Raw genomic sequence first — 16,455 nt, 5'->3', positions numbered from 1 at the left:
TCTCTGGTGGCGCAGTGGTTGGGAATCTGCCTGCCAATGCAGGGGACACGGGTTCGAGCCCTGGTCTGGGAAGATCCCACATGCCGCGGAGCAACTAGGCCCGTGAGCCACGACTACTGAGCCTGCGCGTCTGGAGCCTGTGCTCCGCAACGGGAGAGGCCGCGATGGTGAGAGGCCCGCGCACCGCGATGAAGAGTGGCCCCCGCTTGCCGCAACTGGAGAAAGCCCTCACACAGAAACGAAGACCCAACACAGCAATAAATAAATAAATAAATAAAAATAAAATAAAATTGATTGTAGTGATGGTCACACAATTCTGTGAATATACTAAGAGCTAATGAATTGTATACTTTAAATGGGTGAATTGTATGAGTGAATTACACCTCAAAGTTTTTAAATAAATAAAATAGACATAATAAATATGTTATAAGAGGGTATGCACTTTGGAAAAAAAAAAAAAAGCAGGGACTTCCCTGGCGGTCCAGTGGGTAAGACTCCACGCTTCCACTTCAGGGGGCATGGGTTCGATCCCAGGTCAGGGAACTAAGATCCCCCATGCCACACCTCACAACCAAAAAAAAGAAAAAGAGCAGAGTAAGGGGGATCAAGAGGGCTGAAGGGGGGGGCAGTTTGCAGCATTAAATATGGTGATCAGAGTAGGCCTCACTGAGAAAGCAACATCTGAGCAAAGACAGACAGGAGGCAGAAGAGTTGAACATGAAACAGGTATGAGCAGGAAGGGAAGAATTTGAAATATGCAAGAGGCAGATGTCCTAGGACCTAGTAATTAGATGAGATAGTCCTAGGAAAATTCCCAGTTTCAAATCCCTGAGATGCAAGGATGGTTGAATATACACAAGAATGTATCAATAAATGTGATATAGCACATTAACAGAATGAAAGATTAAAATCATATGATCATCTCAATAGATGCAGAAAAAGCATTTGACAAAATTCAACATCCTTTCAGGATGAAAACTCTCAACAAATTGGGTATACAAGGAACATGCTTCAACATAATAAAGGCCATATATGACAAGCCCACAGCTAACATCATACTCAATGGTGAAAGACTGAAGGCTTTTTCCTCTAAGATCAGGAACAAGACAAGGTGCCCACTCTCACCACTCCTATTCAATGTAGTACTAGAAGCCCTAGCTAGAGCAATCAGGCATGAGAAAGAATAAAAGGCATCCAAATCAGAAAGGAAGAAGTAAAATTGTCTCCATTTGCAGATAATATGGTCTTGTATATAGAAAATGCTAAACACTCCACAAAAAACTGTTAGAACTAATGAAAAATTCAGTAAAGTTTCAGGATTAAAAAAAGGAACACAGAAAAAATCAGTTGCATTTCTATACACTAACAATGAACTATCTGAAAAAGAAAAAGAAAAATTCTATTTACCATAGTATCAAAAACAATAAAATACTTAGGAATAATTTAACCAAGGAGGTGAAAGAACTATACACTGAAAACTACAAGACTTGACTAAAGAAACTGTAGAAGACACAAACAAATGGAAAGATACCCCATATTCATAAATCAGAGCAATTCATATTACTTTTTTGGTTTTTTTCTTTTAATTTTATTTATTTACTTATTTATTTTTGGCTGCATTGGATCTTCGTTGCTGCACGTGGGCTTTTCTCTAGTTGCAGTGAGCGGGGGTTACTCTTGTTGTGGAGCACGGGCTCTAGGAGTGCGGGCTTCAGTAGTTGTGGCTCATGGGCTCTACAGCGCAGGCTCAGTAGTTGTGGCACACGGGCTTAGTTGCTCCCTGGCATGTGGGATCTTTCCGGACCAGGGCTTGAACATGCATTGGCAGGTGGATTCTTAACCACTGTGTCACCAAGGAAGTCCCAAGAATTCATATTGTTAAATGTCCATACTACCCAAACCATCTACAGATTCAATATGATCCCTATCAAAATTCCAATGGCATTTTTCACAGAAATAGAAAAAACAATCCTAAAATTCTTATGGAACCACAAGAGACCCTGAACAACTAATGCAATTCTGAGAAAGAAGAATAAAGCTGGAGACATCACAATTCCTGAATTCAAACTATACTACAAAGCTACAGTAATCAAAGCAATATAGTACTGGCATAAAAATAGACACATTGACCAATGGAACAGAATCAAGAGCCCAGAAATAAACCCACACATATATGGTCAACTAATATCTGATAAAGAAGCCAGTGGGGAAAGGATTATCTCCTCAATAAATGGTGGTGGAATATTCACACGTAAAAGAAGGAAATTGGACCCTATTTTCACCACTCACAGAAATTAACTCAAAATGGATTAAAGACTTAAATGTAACACCTGAAACCATAAAACTCCTAAAAGAAAACACAGGGGAAAATTCCCTGACATTGGTCTTGGCAACAATGTTTTTGGATATGATACCAAAAGCAAAAGCAATAAAGGCAAAAATTAGTGGGACATCAAACTAGAAAGTTTCTGCACAACAAAAGAAACAATCAACGAAATGAAAAGGCAACCTATAGAATGAGAGAAAATATCTGCAAACCATATATCTGTTAAGGAGTTAATATCCAAAATATATAAGGAACTCATAAAACTCAATAGCAAAAAAAAAATCCAATTAAAAAATAGGCAGAGAGGGGCTTCCCTGGTGGCGCAGTGGTTGAGAATCTGCCTGCCAATGCAGGGGACACGGGTTCGAGCCCTGGTCTGGGAAGATCCCACATGCCGCAGAGCAACTGAGCCCGTGAGCCACAATTACTGAGCCTGCGCGTTTGGAGCCTGTGCTCCGCAACAAGAGAGGCCGCGATAGTGAGAGGCCCGTGCACCGCGATGAAGAGTGGCCCCTACTTGCCGCAACTAGAGAAAGCCCTCGCACAGAAACGAAGACCCAACACAGCCATAAATAAATAAATAAATAAATAAAAACTAGTAAATTGGCCACATAAGATCTTTAAAAAAAAAAAAAAAATAGGCAGAGGATCTGAATGGACATTTTTCCAAAGAAGTCATATAAATGACCAACAGGTACATGAAAAGATGCTCAACATCACTAATCATCAGGGAAATGCAAATCAAACCTATCATTTCATGTTAGAATGGCTGTTTGCAAAGAAGAGGGGGAAAATCCACCTGTGTCATCAGTCCTGAGGCTGAACAACTAGAACAACCTGAAGGAGGCTGGGAGAAAGAAAGGGAAAGCCTGAGAGAAGCCTCAGAGAGATGCGCAATCCTGAGAGCTGAGCTCTGCTTAGCAGGTGTCTTCACTGAGCCACCTCCTTGGGATGAAGATGCTCAAATCCAAACATGACTCTGTAGGTGTTTCCCCTGAGACTTTTCTTTACCAACAGTGAAGTCACTGGCCCATTCTGTCTTGGAGACTTCATCCTGGGACTATCTATAATGAACTATAGAGGTCATCTGGCCATCCCCCAGCCTGAGATTCCCTTTCTGCTCTCCCCACTTAGCAAAGTGAGCTCTTCTCCAAGGGAAGGGTATTTATTTTTGTGGATGGGGCGATGTAAGTATGGGGGAAAAAAGGAGAGTCTAGGGGAAGAGGAAAGAAAGGTATAAAAAGGTGTGGAGAAGTAGGAAGTGTCCAGGGGCTCCAGGAGGAAGTAGAGATGGTTTAATCTCTGCCTAAGCACCCACCAGGGTGTCCCTTCTTTGTTCCTCCTTCCCCATCATCAGTCTCCAGATCCCATCCTCACCAGCCCAGGTCTTGGTCAGTGACAGGGCCCCAGGGAGGAAGCAGGAAGGTTTGGGGCCCCATGAATTGACCTCTCTGGTTGCCTTGGAATCTGGGGTGAACATAGGGTCACAAGCCATTGGTACCGATATTAGAAATGTTAATATTGACTACTACCTCTGATTGGTTTCTCTACAACCTGGAAACCCAACAGAAACTAGCCATGATACTATGTCATCTGTCTCTCAGTAGAGCAACCATAAAGACCTGACACAGGTGTGAAAATGAAAGGGAAAACCAAGGGAAAGGCCTAGGGAGATTGGCAATCCTCAGTGCTTTAGGCTCTCTGCTAAACTGGGCTTCCCCACCTAGTCATTGTGCTTGGGATGTGCTGAAGACTCTCATATCCAAACCTGGAGGTGTTTCAGGCTTCCATGATTTTCCTCTTCAGCAACAGTGCAGAACATATTCCATTCCTCAGAACAATTTTTTTGGAGTCTGTTATGATACCAATGAGACTACTTGGCTAATTCCCTGCCTACTTTTCCTTTTATTCCTTTCCAAGAATCTCTCTGCATGAGTTCCCCTGCCCCCAACCCTGACTTTGTGGATAACATAGAAATATGAGCATGGATTCTGAAGCTATATTACTTGGGTTCAAATCAGGCTTTACCATTTACTTGTTGTGTGGCCTTGGGCAAGTGAATTAACCTCTCTACCTGTGTGCTCATCTTCAAAATGGGAAAAGAACCCTTCAGTGATTTGTTGGGAGAGTTAAATGAGTTAACGCGTGTAAAGCACTATGTAATTGTTAGATATTATTAGTATTATTTTGGTGGTTGTTGTTTTATTATTGCCATTCTGGGCCTTTATCCCTGAGCCCTACCACTTCCACTTTTTCACAATATGTGCAACTCCAGGTATAGCAACATCCTTAGTCATTTCTATCTGCTTTTTATCACGACGTTGGGCCATACTGGTTCACCCTGACTTTCTTCAGTCTCAAGCAGAGGACTTCTCTCTCCGCACTATAGCACATGGCAAAGTAAAGAATAGCTTTTATTCCCTTCTTTTAAATCTTCAGACCTGGGCTTGTCTATAAGCTCCAATCAGTCTAGTCACTGATCCTAAGAGTGAGTCTATAAACAGCACATGGATTCATGGACCGATAGATCCATCGTGACATTCTTCGTTCTCACATTGGGCATACAGACTAGGTGTTACTTTAAAACAAAGAATGTAGCCCACCATCCAGTTCTACAAGGATCAAGTCATTAGCCTCTGCAGTCACTGACCGGCAGTACACCCTGAAAAGAATTCAGGATGAAAAATGTGATAAGGCACTCTATGCTTTGGAAAAACAGACGCCTTAGATAGAGATATCTTAGGGGGGGAAAATTTTAATGAACCCAGATTCTTGCATCTTCTCATACAGAGAAAAGCACTAAAATCATTAACTAAGATATCTGATCCTCATGATTAGTAGTAACCTTTTACCAAGATGTATGCTTGACTACACACATTCCCTAGCCAAAATCATACATATCCTGGCTTCTCCTCCTACCCCTTTGGAGCAGTTCGTCAGAGCTATCTGAGAGGCTCTAGTCCCAGGCTATAGTCCTCAGTAAGACCTTGAATAAATTCAACTCACAGCTCTTACATTGTGTGTTTTTCTTTCAGTTGACATACTCAAGCCAACAATTGTTTATCACAGTTAGATGCCACTATGCACCCACCATAATGTTTTAACTGAAAAAGGCTGACAATATCAAGTGTTGGCAAGAACAATCAAGCACTGCTATTGAAAGAGTAAATTTATTCAATCAATTTGAAAAAAACAGTTTGTCATTATCTACTGAAGATAAAGATCCACCTTCTCTATACCCATAGATTCCATTTTAGGTATTTAACAACAACAACAAAATATGTACACCATAAGATGGGTTTGCAGCAGCATTATTTGTGATAGCCAAAAGCTGGAAACAACCCAAACATGCACAAAGAGTAGAATGGATAAATAAGTTGAGATATGTTCATGTAACGGAATGCTATACGGTGACAAAAACAAACTATAGCTACACACAATTACATGAATGAATCTCATAAACATAATATTGTGACACAAAAGAACACATACTACATTATTCCATCTACACAAAGTCTTAAACAGACAAAACTAATCTAGGTTGCTACAAAAGATTACTGGTTACCTTTGGGGAGGAGGTAGGGGTCCACGATTGAGAAAGGTATTAGTGGGTTGTTTACAGTGCTCATAATGTTCTATTACTTGACCTGTGTGGCTGTACCAGAAGTACTAATTTTGTGAAAATTCATTGAACCATCCACCTGTGTGTTCTCAACTCAAATTAGAAAAATAAAAATACCGCTTTGATTAAAAAGAGAAGAAGAAAAGAAACAGTGTGAAGAAAATCACTTCTGTGTTTGTTATAAAATTCTTATCAAGAACACTGTGCATCTATACACTGTGCAAGATCCCACATGATAAATCCTGTCATACATTTAGTACCAGGAAGATTTTGTCTTTTCTAAGTACATAGTATACTATTGATTATTTTTAAATTATCTAGTTCTGCATATTAGAAGTTTAAGGCCAAATTTAATGTTCAATCACAGTAATTCTATTAGTCCTTGTAGACAGCAATTTTTCTTCTCTCCTCTTTCATCACTTTGATTTTCTATTTCTTTTTATGTTTCCATTTGCATTTTAATAACTTTTTTTTTATATATGTCTTTTACTATAAGTTACCTCAAACTCTTTTTGAAGATGCTACATTGTCCAAGCATAAAACTTAACAGATTTTCCAACCTCAGTCTCACCCCAAAAGCTGACTCAATCCCTCTGCCAAGGCGGAAAAAATTAGCAAATACTCCAGCAGCTGATGCCTTGTACTGGCATAAATATATATATATATACACACACACATATATGAAATATGATATATATGAAATATAGTAAATGTATATATACACACACATATATATATATCATACTTCATTTCATATCAGTATATGAGATTCCACAAAGAGAAAGGAAAAATGTTACCTGAGGAATTCTTGTTTGGGAATGTACATCAGATTTCACCTACCTTTGGAATTTTACTTCTTCTCTGTTCTCCACAGGATTAGAAATGTAACAAGTGAGAAGGAATAATGGGACTATTAAACCCTTGTTTACTGGTCACGTGGGTTAAAAAAAAGAAAGAAAAAACAATTTCGCCACTCCCACTGCAAAGAGCTTGCTCACAGTAGGAGATGGGGGTAGGGTTAGGGCAGGACACAAACTAGACCACAGAGCTTCAGTAACACAGTTCTCAGGACTTAATTATATAAGGCCGCTTTTGCTTACCCAAAAGTTCACAAACTTACCCCACAGCTTCCCGCATTACCATAAAAGAGCTGGTTTTCCACACTGTCAAGAATTCCAATTTACAGAGCATACCCAGGGGGTCCTATTTATAAGTATAAAATCACTCTCAACTTCTAAACAATACTTTCTCAAACTCCGAAAGAATAAAGATCAAAAAAGCAGAGAACACAATGGCGATGAAATTTCTTTCAGAAATCAAAGTTGAAGGGTCTTTTAAGAAAATTAAAAACCATAAACAAGATCTTTAAAAAAATTTTTGTTTAACTTAAAAAAAAATTTTTTTAAAAAGATCTCTCTCGGGGCTTCCCTGGTGGCGCAGTGGTTGAGAGTCTGCCTGCCAATGCAGGGGACACGGGTTCGAGCCCTGGTCTGAGAAGATCCCACATGCCGCGGAGCAACTAGGCCCGTGAGCCACAATTACTGAGCCTGCGCGTCTGGAGCCTGTGCTCCGCAACAAGAGAGGCCGCGACGGTGAGAGGCCCACGCACCGCGATGAGGAGTGGCCCCCGCTTGCCACAACTAGAGAAAGCCCTCGCACAGAAAGAAAGACCCAACACAGCCATAAATTAATTAATTAATTAATTAATTAATTAATTAATTAATTAAAGGAAAAAAAAAGATCTCTCTCGGGACTTCCCTGGTGGTGCAGTGGTTAAGAATCCACCTGCCAATTCAGGGGACACGGGTTCAAGCCCTGGTCCGGGAAGATCCCACATGCTGCAGAGCAACTAAGCCCATGTGCCGCAACTACTGAGCCTACGTGCCACAACTACTGAAGCCCGCACGCCTAGAGCCCGTGCTCTGCAACGAGAAGCCACCGCTCGCCGCAACTAGAGAAAGTCCACGCAGCAACGAAGACCTGACCCAACAGAGCCAAAATAAATAAATAAATAAATTTATTAAAAAAACCTTTCTCCAAACAGATCTTACCCCAAACCAAAACACACACCATTTGCTCAGGAAGAGTCCCGTCCTGGAGACTTCAGAGGACTTCATGAATCCCCACTGGGCAGGGTTCCTTTCCTTTCCCCCACGCGGCCCACCCGCCGCTTCCTCACCTCCTTCACAACACCGCCCTCTTGTGGTCAGAGTCCAGGCCGCTCCACGCCTTTGTGCCAAGCCCACAGTTCTCACCAGTGTCATTCTTGCTCAACTGGAGAATCAGATCTGTTACAGCCAAAATTAAAAGTAGAAAGCCCCCATCCTCTGAGTAAGTTGGAGCCTCTGCTGGAGTCAGGGGGCGGGGAAGCAGAGTCCCCTTTTAGATTGCCAACCTGAGATCAGCTTCTGCAAACTGGGGCTTTCAGCCTTAATGCTGTCAGACACCTTTCCAAAAGAGCTGTAGCTGGACAGGAATAAAGACGCAGACATAGAGAATGGACTTGAGGACACAGGGAGGGGGAAGGGGAAGCTGGGACGAAGTGAGAGAGTGGCATGGACATATATACACTACCAAATGTAAAATAGATAGCTAGTGGGAAGCAGCTGCATAGCACAGGGAGATGAGCTTGGTGCTTTGTGTCCAACTAGAGGGGTGGGATAGGGAGGGTGGGAGGGAGACGAAAGAGGGAGGAGATGTGGGGATATATGTATATGTATAGCTGATTCACTTTGTTGTACAGCAGAAACTAACACACCATTGTAAAGCAATTATACTCCAATAAAGATGTTAAAAAATAAAAAAAAGAGCTGCAGCTGCTTCGTGTCCTAATCCGCTCTAGCAAATTAATCAAACCCAAGGAGGGAGTGGTGGGAACCTTCGATTTAAAGCCAATCAGTCAGAAGCACAGGTAACAACCTGGGCTTGCAATTGGCATCTGAAGTGGGCGGGGGAGTCTTGTGGGACTGAACCCTTAACCTGTGGAATCTGACACTATCTCTGGATAGATAGTGTCAGAATTGAGTTGAACTGTAGGACACCTAGGCTGGAATCCAAAGAATTGGTTTGGATGTGTGGGGAAACACACCCATGCCCCACAGTGGAACTGGTATCAGACTCCTTCAGCACCCTTTCACAACTCTCTCCTCTCTTGGCTCCTATGAAATCACACTCTCCTAGCTCTCCTGCTTCTATTCCTATTTGTTCTCATTGTCCTTTGCTGGTTTCTCTCCCTCTACCCAATTTTTAAAGTCAATATCTTTAAGAGTTCTATCCTGGCCCTTCCTCTCTTCTCACTGTACACACCCTCCTTGTTTGGGGACCTCAGTCATCATCAGCTTCAACCCTGATCCGAGTTCTAATGACTTGCAAATCTCTGCCTTCAGTCAAGACCTCTCCTGACATCTAGCTCCTCATATCCAACTACCTGCTGGGCATCTTCCACTTGAATTCATCCATTCATTCCATAAACATAGAGTCCCTACTATGTGCTAGGTCCAATGCTAGTTACTGGAGATAATAGAGGTGAGTAAAATGGACATGATATTTGAAATCTTAGAACTTATTATTTTAGTAGGAAAAAATAGACATTAAATATATATTCCCACAAATAAATATATAATTACACACTGTGATGAGGGCTATGAAAGAAAAGCGTAGAGAGCTTAGGGAGTATCACAGTAGCAACTCAAACTCAACTTTTCAAAACTGAAATAATGATGATTCAGTGCAATCTGATCCTCCTCCTTATTTTCACATTATTTCCTATCCCTACATGTATTCAACAAATACTCAACACATTTAATGATTGCCCACTAGGTGCCAAACAACCCCTTCCAACCAGTTGCCCAATCCTGAAACCTGAGAAATCATCCTAGACCACTTCCTCATCCCCCACATCCAATCAATATTAATTCTTAGTAATATCTCTTAAGTCACTTATGTCCACACAATCACATCCATCTCTACTTTACTGCCTTACTTCAGGCCACAAGTGTTTGTGCCCTGGATTCCAGCAACAGTTTCTTGGGATTGCTCTGCCTCTGGTTGCTCTTTCCCCTTCTATTTGCCCTTTACAGGGCTCCAGAGTTTATTTCTAAAACACAATTCTGATTATGTTTCTCCCCTGCTTAAAAGCCTTCCAAGACTCCCCACTGTCTTCAGACAAATCCAAATTCCTGTGGAGGAACAAGGTTTGATACTGTGTTTTGATCTGAATCTGCCATCCTTTATTTTAAGCAGTCTGCAAGGAGGAAGCTAGATCCCAACAGTATACAGCTTTATGATTAACAAGAAAACCTATACAATATGTATATTGGCAGGTTACTTATCAAAAATCTGCTAGGTTCATTTATAGCTTAGGTGAAAAATTCAATTTCACATATTATATCCATCATATAGATTAAAAAACAATTGCAATATCCTATAACACATGTTTTATCAGCTTTGAAGTCATCATTTGCTTTGTGGTTAAAAGAATCATTCCTGTGAGATTAAACTAAAACTTTGTCATTTAAACAAATATGAGGGTACTCTTTATTACTTTTCAGTAGTTGATGATAACAAGTGATAAAACCTATCATAAACTGAAATATGACCTTGGCTCCACCTAGATAGTCTCCCTTTGTTTATGATGCTCTTCTGTCAACAGAACATTAATCTTCTTTTATTTTATTGAGGAAGAAAATAACTAGCACAGGAGTACATCAAATTTTCAATTTGTTTCAACAATATTATTCACTCCCAAGGCTTCTCATCAAATACAGATATGATCAATATTTTATTATAATTTTAACCAAAACTGAATTAAAATGGAAAACGAATAACTTTTTTTTTTTTGGCCACACCTCGTGGCATGCAGAATTTCCCTGACCAGGGGGAAGATGAATAATTTTTATTTCCACACTCTTTAGCTTGGCATGCAATGCTCTGGCCATAGCTTGCCTCTTAGTCCCATCTCTCACTATGCCTTCCCTTCAAGTCTGAGTTCTGACTATATGGAACTATTACTGGCAGGTTCCTGAAAGCACCATGCCATTTCCGCTTTTGTGCCTTTGCTCCCTGTATCAATCTTGTCCAAGTCTTTAAAAAAAGATTGATGCCACATTAAAAGGATCATACACCATGATCAAGTGGGGTTTATCCCAGGAATGCAAGGATTCTTCAATATACGCAAATCAATCAATGTGATATACCATATTAACAAATTGAAGGATAAAAACCATATGATAATCTCAATAGATGCAGAAAAAGCTTTTGACAAAATTCAACATCTATTTATGATAAAAACCCTCCAGAAAGTAGGCATAGAGGGAACTTACCTTAAAATAATAAAGGCCATATATGACAAACCCACAGCCAACATCGTTCTCAATGGTGAAAAACTGAAACCATTTCCACTAAGATCAGGAACAAGACAAGGTTGCCCACTCTCACCACTATTATTCAACATAGTTTTGGAAGTTTTAGCCACAGCAATCAGAGAAGAAAAAGAAATAAAAGGAATCCAAATCAGAAAAGAAGAAGTAAAACTGTCACTGTTTGCAGATGACATGATACTACACACAGAGAATCCTAAAGATGCTACCAGAAAACTACTAGAGCTAATCAATGAATTTGGTAAAGTAGCAGGATACAAAATTAATGCACAGAAATCTCTTGCATTCCTATACACTAATGATGAAAAATCTGAAAGAGAAATCAAGGAAACACTCCCATTTACCACTGCAACAAAAAGAATAAAATACCTAGGAATAAACCTACCTAAGGAGACAAAAGACCTGTATGCAGAAAACTATAAGACACTGATGAAAGAAATTAGAGACGATACAAACAGATGGAGAGATATACCATGTTCCTGGATTGGAAGAATCAACATTGTGAAAATGGCTATACTACCCAAAGCAATCTACAGATTCAATGCAATCCCTAATCAAACTACCAATGGCATTTTTCACAGAACTAGAGCAAAAAATTTCACAATTTGTATGGAAACACAAAAGACCCCGAATAGCCAAAGCAATCTTGAGACAGAAAAACGGAGCTGGAGGAATCAGGCTCCCTGGCTTCAGACTCTACTACAAAGCTACAATAATCAAGACAGTATGGTACTGGCACAAAAACAGAAATATAGATCAATGGAACAGGATAGAAAACCCAGAGATAAACCCATGCACATATGGTCACCTTATCTTTGATAAAGGAGGCAAGAATATACAATGGAGAAAAGACAGCCTCTTCAATAAGTGGTGCTGGGAAAACTGGACAGCTACATGTAAAAGAATGAAATTAGAACACTCCCTAACACCATACACAAAAATAAACTCCAGATGGATTAAAGACCTAAATGTAAGGCCAGACACTATAAAACTCTTAGAGGAAAACATAGGCAGAACACCCTATGACATAAATCACAGCAAGATCCTTTTCAACCCACCTCCTAGAGAAATGGAAATAAAAACAAAAATAAACAAATGGGACCTAATGAAACTTCAAAGCTTTTGCACAGCAAAGGAAACCATAAACAAGACGAAAAGACAACCCTCAGAATGGGAGAAAATATTTGCAAACAAAGCAATTGACAAAGGATTAATCTCCAAAATATACAAGCAGCTCATGCAGCTCAATATCAAAAAAACAAAGAACCCAATCCAAAAATAGGCAGAAGACCTAAATAGACATTTCTCCAAAGAAGATATACAGATTGCCAACCAACACATGAAAAGATGCTCAACATCACTAATCATTAGAGAAATGCAAATCAAAACTACAATGAGGTATCAACTCACACAGGTCAGAACGGCCATCATCAAAAAATCTACAAACAATAAATGGTGGAGAGGGTGTGGAGAAAAGGGAACCCTCTTGCACTGTTGGTGGGAATGTAAATTGATACAGCCACTATGGAGAATAGTATGGAGGTTCCTTAAAAAACTAAAAATAGAACTACCATACAACCCAGCAATCCCACTACTGGGCATATACCATAATTCAAAAAGAGACATATACCACAATGTTCATTGCAGCACTATTTACAACAGCCAGGACATGGAACCAACCTAAACGTCCATCAACAGATGAATGGATAAAGAAGATGTGGCACATATATACAATGGAATATTACTCAGCCATAAAAAGAAACAAAACTGAGTTATTTGTAGTGAGGTGGATGGATCTAGCGTCTGTCATACAGAGTGAAGTAAGTCAGAAAGAGAAAAACAAATACCGTATGCTAACACATATATATGGAATCTAAAAAAAAAAAATGGTTCTGAAGAACCTAAGGGCAGGACAGGAATAAAGATGCAGACGTAGAGAATGGACTTGAGGACACGGGGAGGGGGAAGGGGAAGCTGGGACAAAGTGAGGGAGTGACATGGACATATATACACTACCAAATGTAAAATAGACAGCTAGTGGGAAGCAGCTGCATAGCACAGGGAGATCAGCTCCGTGCTTTGTGACCACCTAGAGGCGTGGGATAGGGAGGGTGGGAGGGAGGCTCAAGAGGGAGGGGATATGGGGATATATTTATACGTATAGCTGATTCACTTTGTTATACAGCAGAAACTAACACAACATTGTAAAGTAATTATACTCCAGTAAAGATGTTTAAAAAAAAATGCTGATGCCAACAGACAGCCGGGTTATAAATTCATCTATAACATTTCATTATACTTCTTGATTTGGGTCCATTGCCCCTACTAGACTATAACTTTCTTGGAAGTAGAACCCATATCACTTTTTCTCCCCAGAGCCTAGCTAAATGTCCAACACAAATTTTCATTAACTCTTTGTGGAATAAATGAATAAGTTAAAGAATGACTGAATGAACTATATATTTCCCAAACAGATCATCCTTTTACATGCTAAAAACATCCAGAATAACAACAGGAGCTGGACTGGAAGTCCATGAAGTAGGTGTCTAAGTCTGCAAAGAACTTGAACTGAGAGACCTAGGGCTGACAGATTACCCAAAGAGGTTGATAGTAGACATAAATAGTAAATGTAAAGGGGATGGTAGATAGCATAAGGCTTGAAGGACAAAGGGGTTTTGCACCTATGAGGATGAAAACACAAGGGGAAACCAACTGAATGGTAATACTGCCTCCCAGCGGCCCTTGGGATAAAAGCCTCTATACCAGAGCACTTTCACAAAATAATAGCTTTCTCACTTTGAGTGGTTCTGGACTATGAGCTGGGCCAAGCACCTCTTACTTTATCTCATTTAACCCTTACAACAGTCCCTTGTAGACACATAGCTTGTAGATTAGGAGTTAATCACACAGACTCTGGAGTCAGGATGTCTGGCTCTCCTACTTACTAGGTTCGTGACCTGGGACAAATTACTTTAATTCTCAGCATATGTCCCCATCTGTAAAATAGGGATAATATTAGTACCTATCACATACATCCTTGACAGCATAGCAAATGCTATATAAACGTTAGCTATTATTATGCCCTTTTGCCTGGTGAGGAAAACTTACCTTAAATAAATCAAGCATACAATAGGAACTCAATAAATAAACTTCCTTTGCTTTCTCCCCTTATGTCTTAGCTCCTTACAGTGTGCCCTCCTTAATGGTCCTGAAATTTAAATAGGGGACTCCCAAATAGCTCAAAGAAGTCAGTTCCTAAAGGGAGCAATAAGGAATCTCCAGTAAAGAAACTGAGAAACCTCCATTGAAAAGCCCAGGGCATGTGGTTCTGGAAAAGAGAACTCTATTGGCACTCTTGTTACTGTTATTAGAGTGAAGACCTTCCCAGCAATGAAATTCACTCTACTCAAAACAGAATGCACGGAGACTGTGAAAATCTACTAAGATTTGTGCAGGATGTCACATTTCTAGAAATATTCAAATAAATATGATCTGTCCAGAGCCTATTTTTCACCACTTTGCCCACAGAAGCTAAGGGACCATGATCACTTTCAAGATTGGGCTAATAATACCCTACTAGAGAGTCTATTCTCTTGTTGCTTTCCTACTATTATTGTAAAAATAAAATTCATGAAAATGATAGTTTTCAAGTGACACAACACTGATGCGATTATCAGACTGCCCACCCCAGTCCACCTTTGAGATGAGATGTATCTTTACCTGGTAAGACTTACTGGCAGATCTGCACATCGATAGCAAACAGGCTCCTTTCATACTTGTAAAGCTCTCCATGCTTCCTCAAGCTTCCTCTGATTCAGATTTTAGTATTCCTGGGTGTTCTATTTGAGAGACTGAATATACAAACAATGACCAGACCATATTTAAAAACAGAACTCTGACCCACAACCTGCCCGAAGCCTACCCGGGAAACCAACCCCCTTATCTATAATAAACAGCCCAGGAAGCCAGCCTGCTTTAAGTCAGATTTGTAGGAAGTCAGACTGCGGTGTCTAGTGATAGTCCAGGAAGCCAAATAACCCATATAACAATCCGCTCAAAATAGCCAGGACTTGATTAACAACTGACAGCTTCCCTAATTTTTGTCCCCACTTCCAACTTAGGACCAACCAGAGAAAGCCACATATGCACCCCTAACCAATCACACAGGATGCCCCTCTCTTGAGTTAGCCCACCTACAACTTACCCATGAAAACAGCCTTGAATCAGGACATACCTGAAACCTTCCCTTTTTTCACTATTAAGCTTTCCAACTCCTCTGCCTGCCTATGAGTCTCTGCCAAAATACAAGTGATGGTGGCTGACTCCCTTTCTAAATATAGCAAGCTCTTGAATAAATAGCTTTTGCTTTTCTCATTTGGTTGGTCATCATTTATTTCCACATATCGGACCTAGTAATTCTACGAAGAACTAATTTCCAAACCCTCTTTAAAAGATATTGGTTGGGCTTCCCTGGTGGCACAGTGGTTAAGAATCCGCCTACCAACGCAGGCGTCACAGACAGGTTCGAGCCCTGGTCCGGGAAGATCCCACATGCCACGGAGCAACTAAGCCCGAGCGCCACAACTACTGAGCCTGCGCTCTACAGCCCGCGAGCCACAACTACTGAGCCCATGTACCACAACTACTGAAGCCTGCACGCCTAGAGCTCATGCTCCACAACAAGAGAAACCACTGCAATGAGAAGACCGCGCACCGCAACGAAGAGTAGCCCCCATTCTCGCAACTAGAGAAAGCCCATGCGCAGCAACGAAGACCCAACTCAGCCAAAGATAAATAAATAAAATTTTTTTTAAATCTTAAAAAAAAAGATATTGGTTAACATTGTTTAAATGTGTCGTTTCTAAAACAGTCATAAAGTTAGCGGAGAACATCTCTTTTACTTCATCTTAATAACCTAAATCTATATGCTCCAAGACTCACCTTTCGGCAGAAGATATCCTTGGAACGGGCGCAGCCTCCTTCTGCCCACCTGAGTAGTGGAGATAGTGTCGAAGCGGGCGGGCGGAGACCCCGGGAGCGCCTCCCACGCTCAGGCCGACCTCCGAATGGGAACTACAATTCCCAGTGGCCCCTGCAGACCGCCGGCCGCGGCCACGATGCGCCTGCGC

The 16,455-nt window shown here is 40.7% G+C and overlaps 1 protein-coding gene across 12 annotated transcripts in view; it reads right to left on the bottom strand.

Moving 5' to 3' along the window:
- The window catches only part of LOC309609472 (17-beta-hydroxysteroid dehydrogenase type 6), a 34,527-nt gene extending 18,140 nt beyond the window's left edge, over positions 1-16,387 (bottom strand). For 2 of the 12 annotated variants that reach the window (XM_082351036.1, XM_082351044.1), the window contains exon 1: positions 6,789-7,031. Coding sequence is in view for 6 of the 12 variants with exons in the window: in XM_082351035.1 (XP_082207161.1) it covers positions 8,128-8,212 (85 nt within the window). In the remaining 6 variants the exon portion in view is untranslated. Of the gene's footprint in view, positions 1-5,891; positions 6,750-6,788; positions 7,032-8,018; positions 8,080-8,127; positions 8,237-14,271; positions 14,290-15,046; positions 15,178-15,530; positions 15,895-16,267 lie in introns of those variants that run through there. The other 10 variants (XM_082351035.1, XM_082351039.1, XM_082351040.1 and 7 more) reach the window with 10 other exon arrangements.
- Positions 16,388-16,455: the final 68 nt, after the last annotated feature.

The sequence above is a fragment of the Balaenoptera borealis genome (genome assembly GCF_965194805.1).
Source record: "Balaenoptera borealis genome assembly, chromosome: 13".
Lineage (NCBI taxonomy): Eukaryota > Metazoa > Chordata > Mammalia > Artiodactyla > Balaenopteridae > Balaenoptera > Balaenoptera borealis.
The sequence above is the reverse complement of the archived record's forward strand: the minus strand, read 5'-3'. Positions and strand labels throughout refer to the sequence as shown.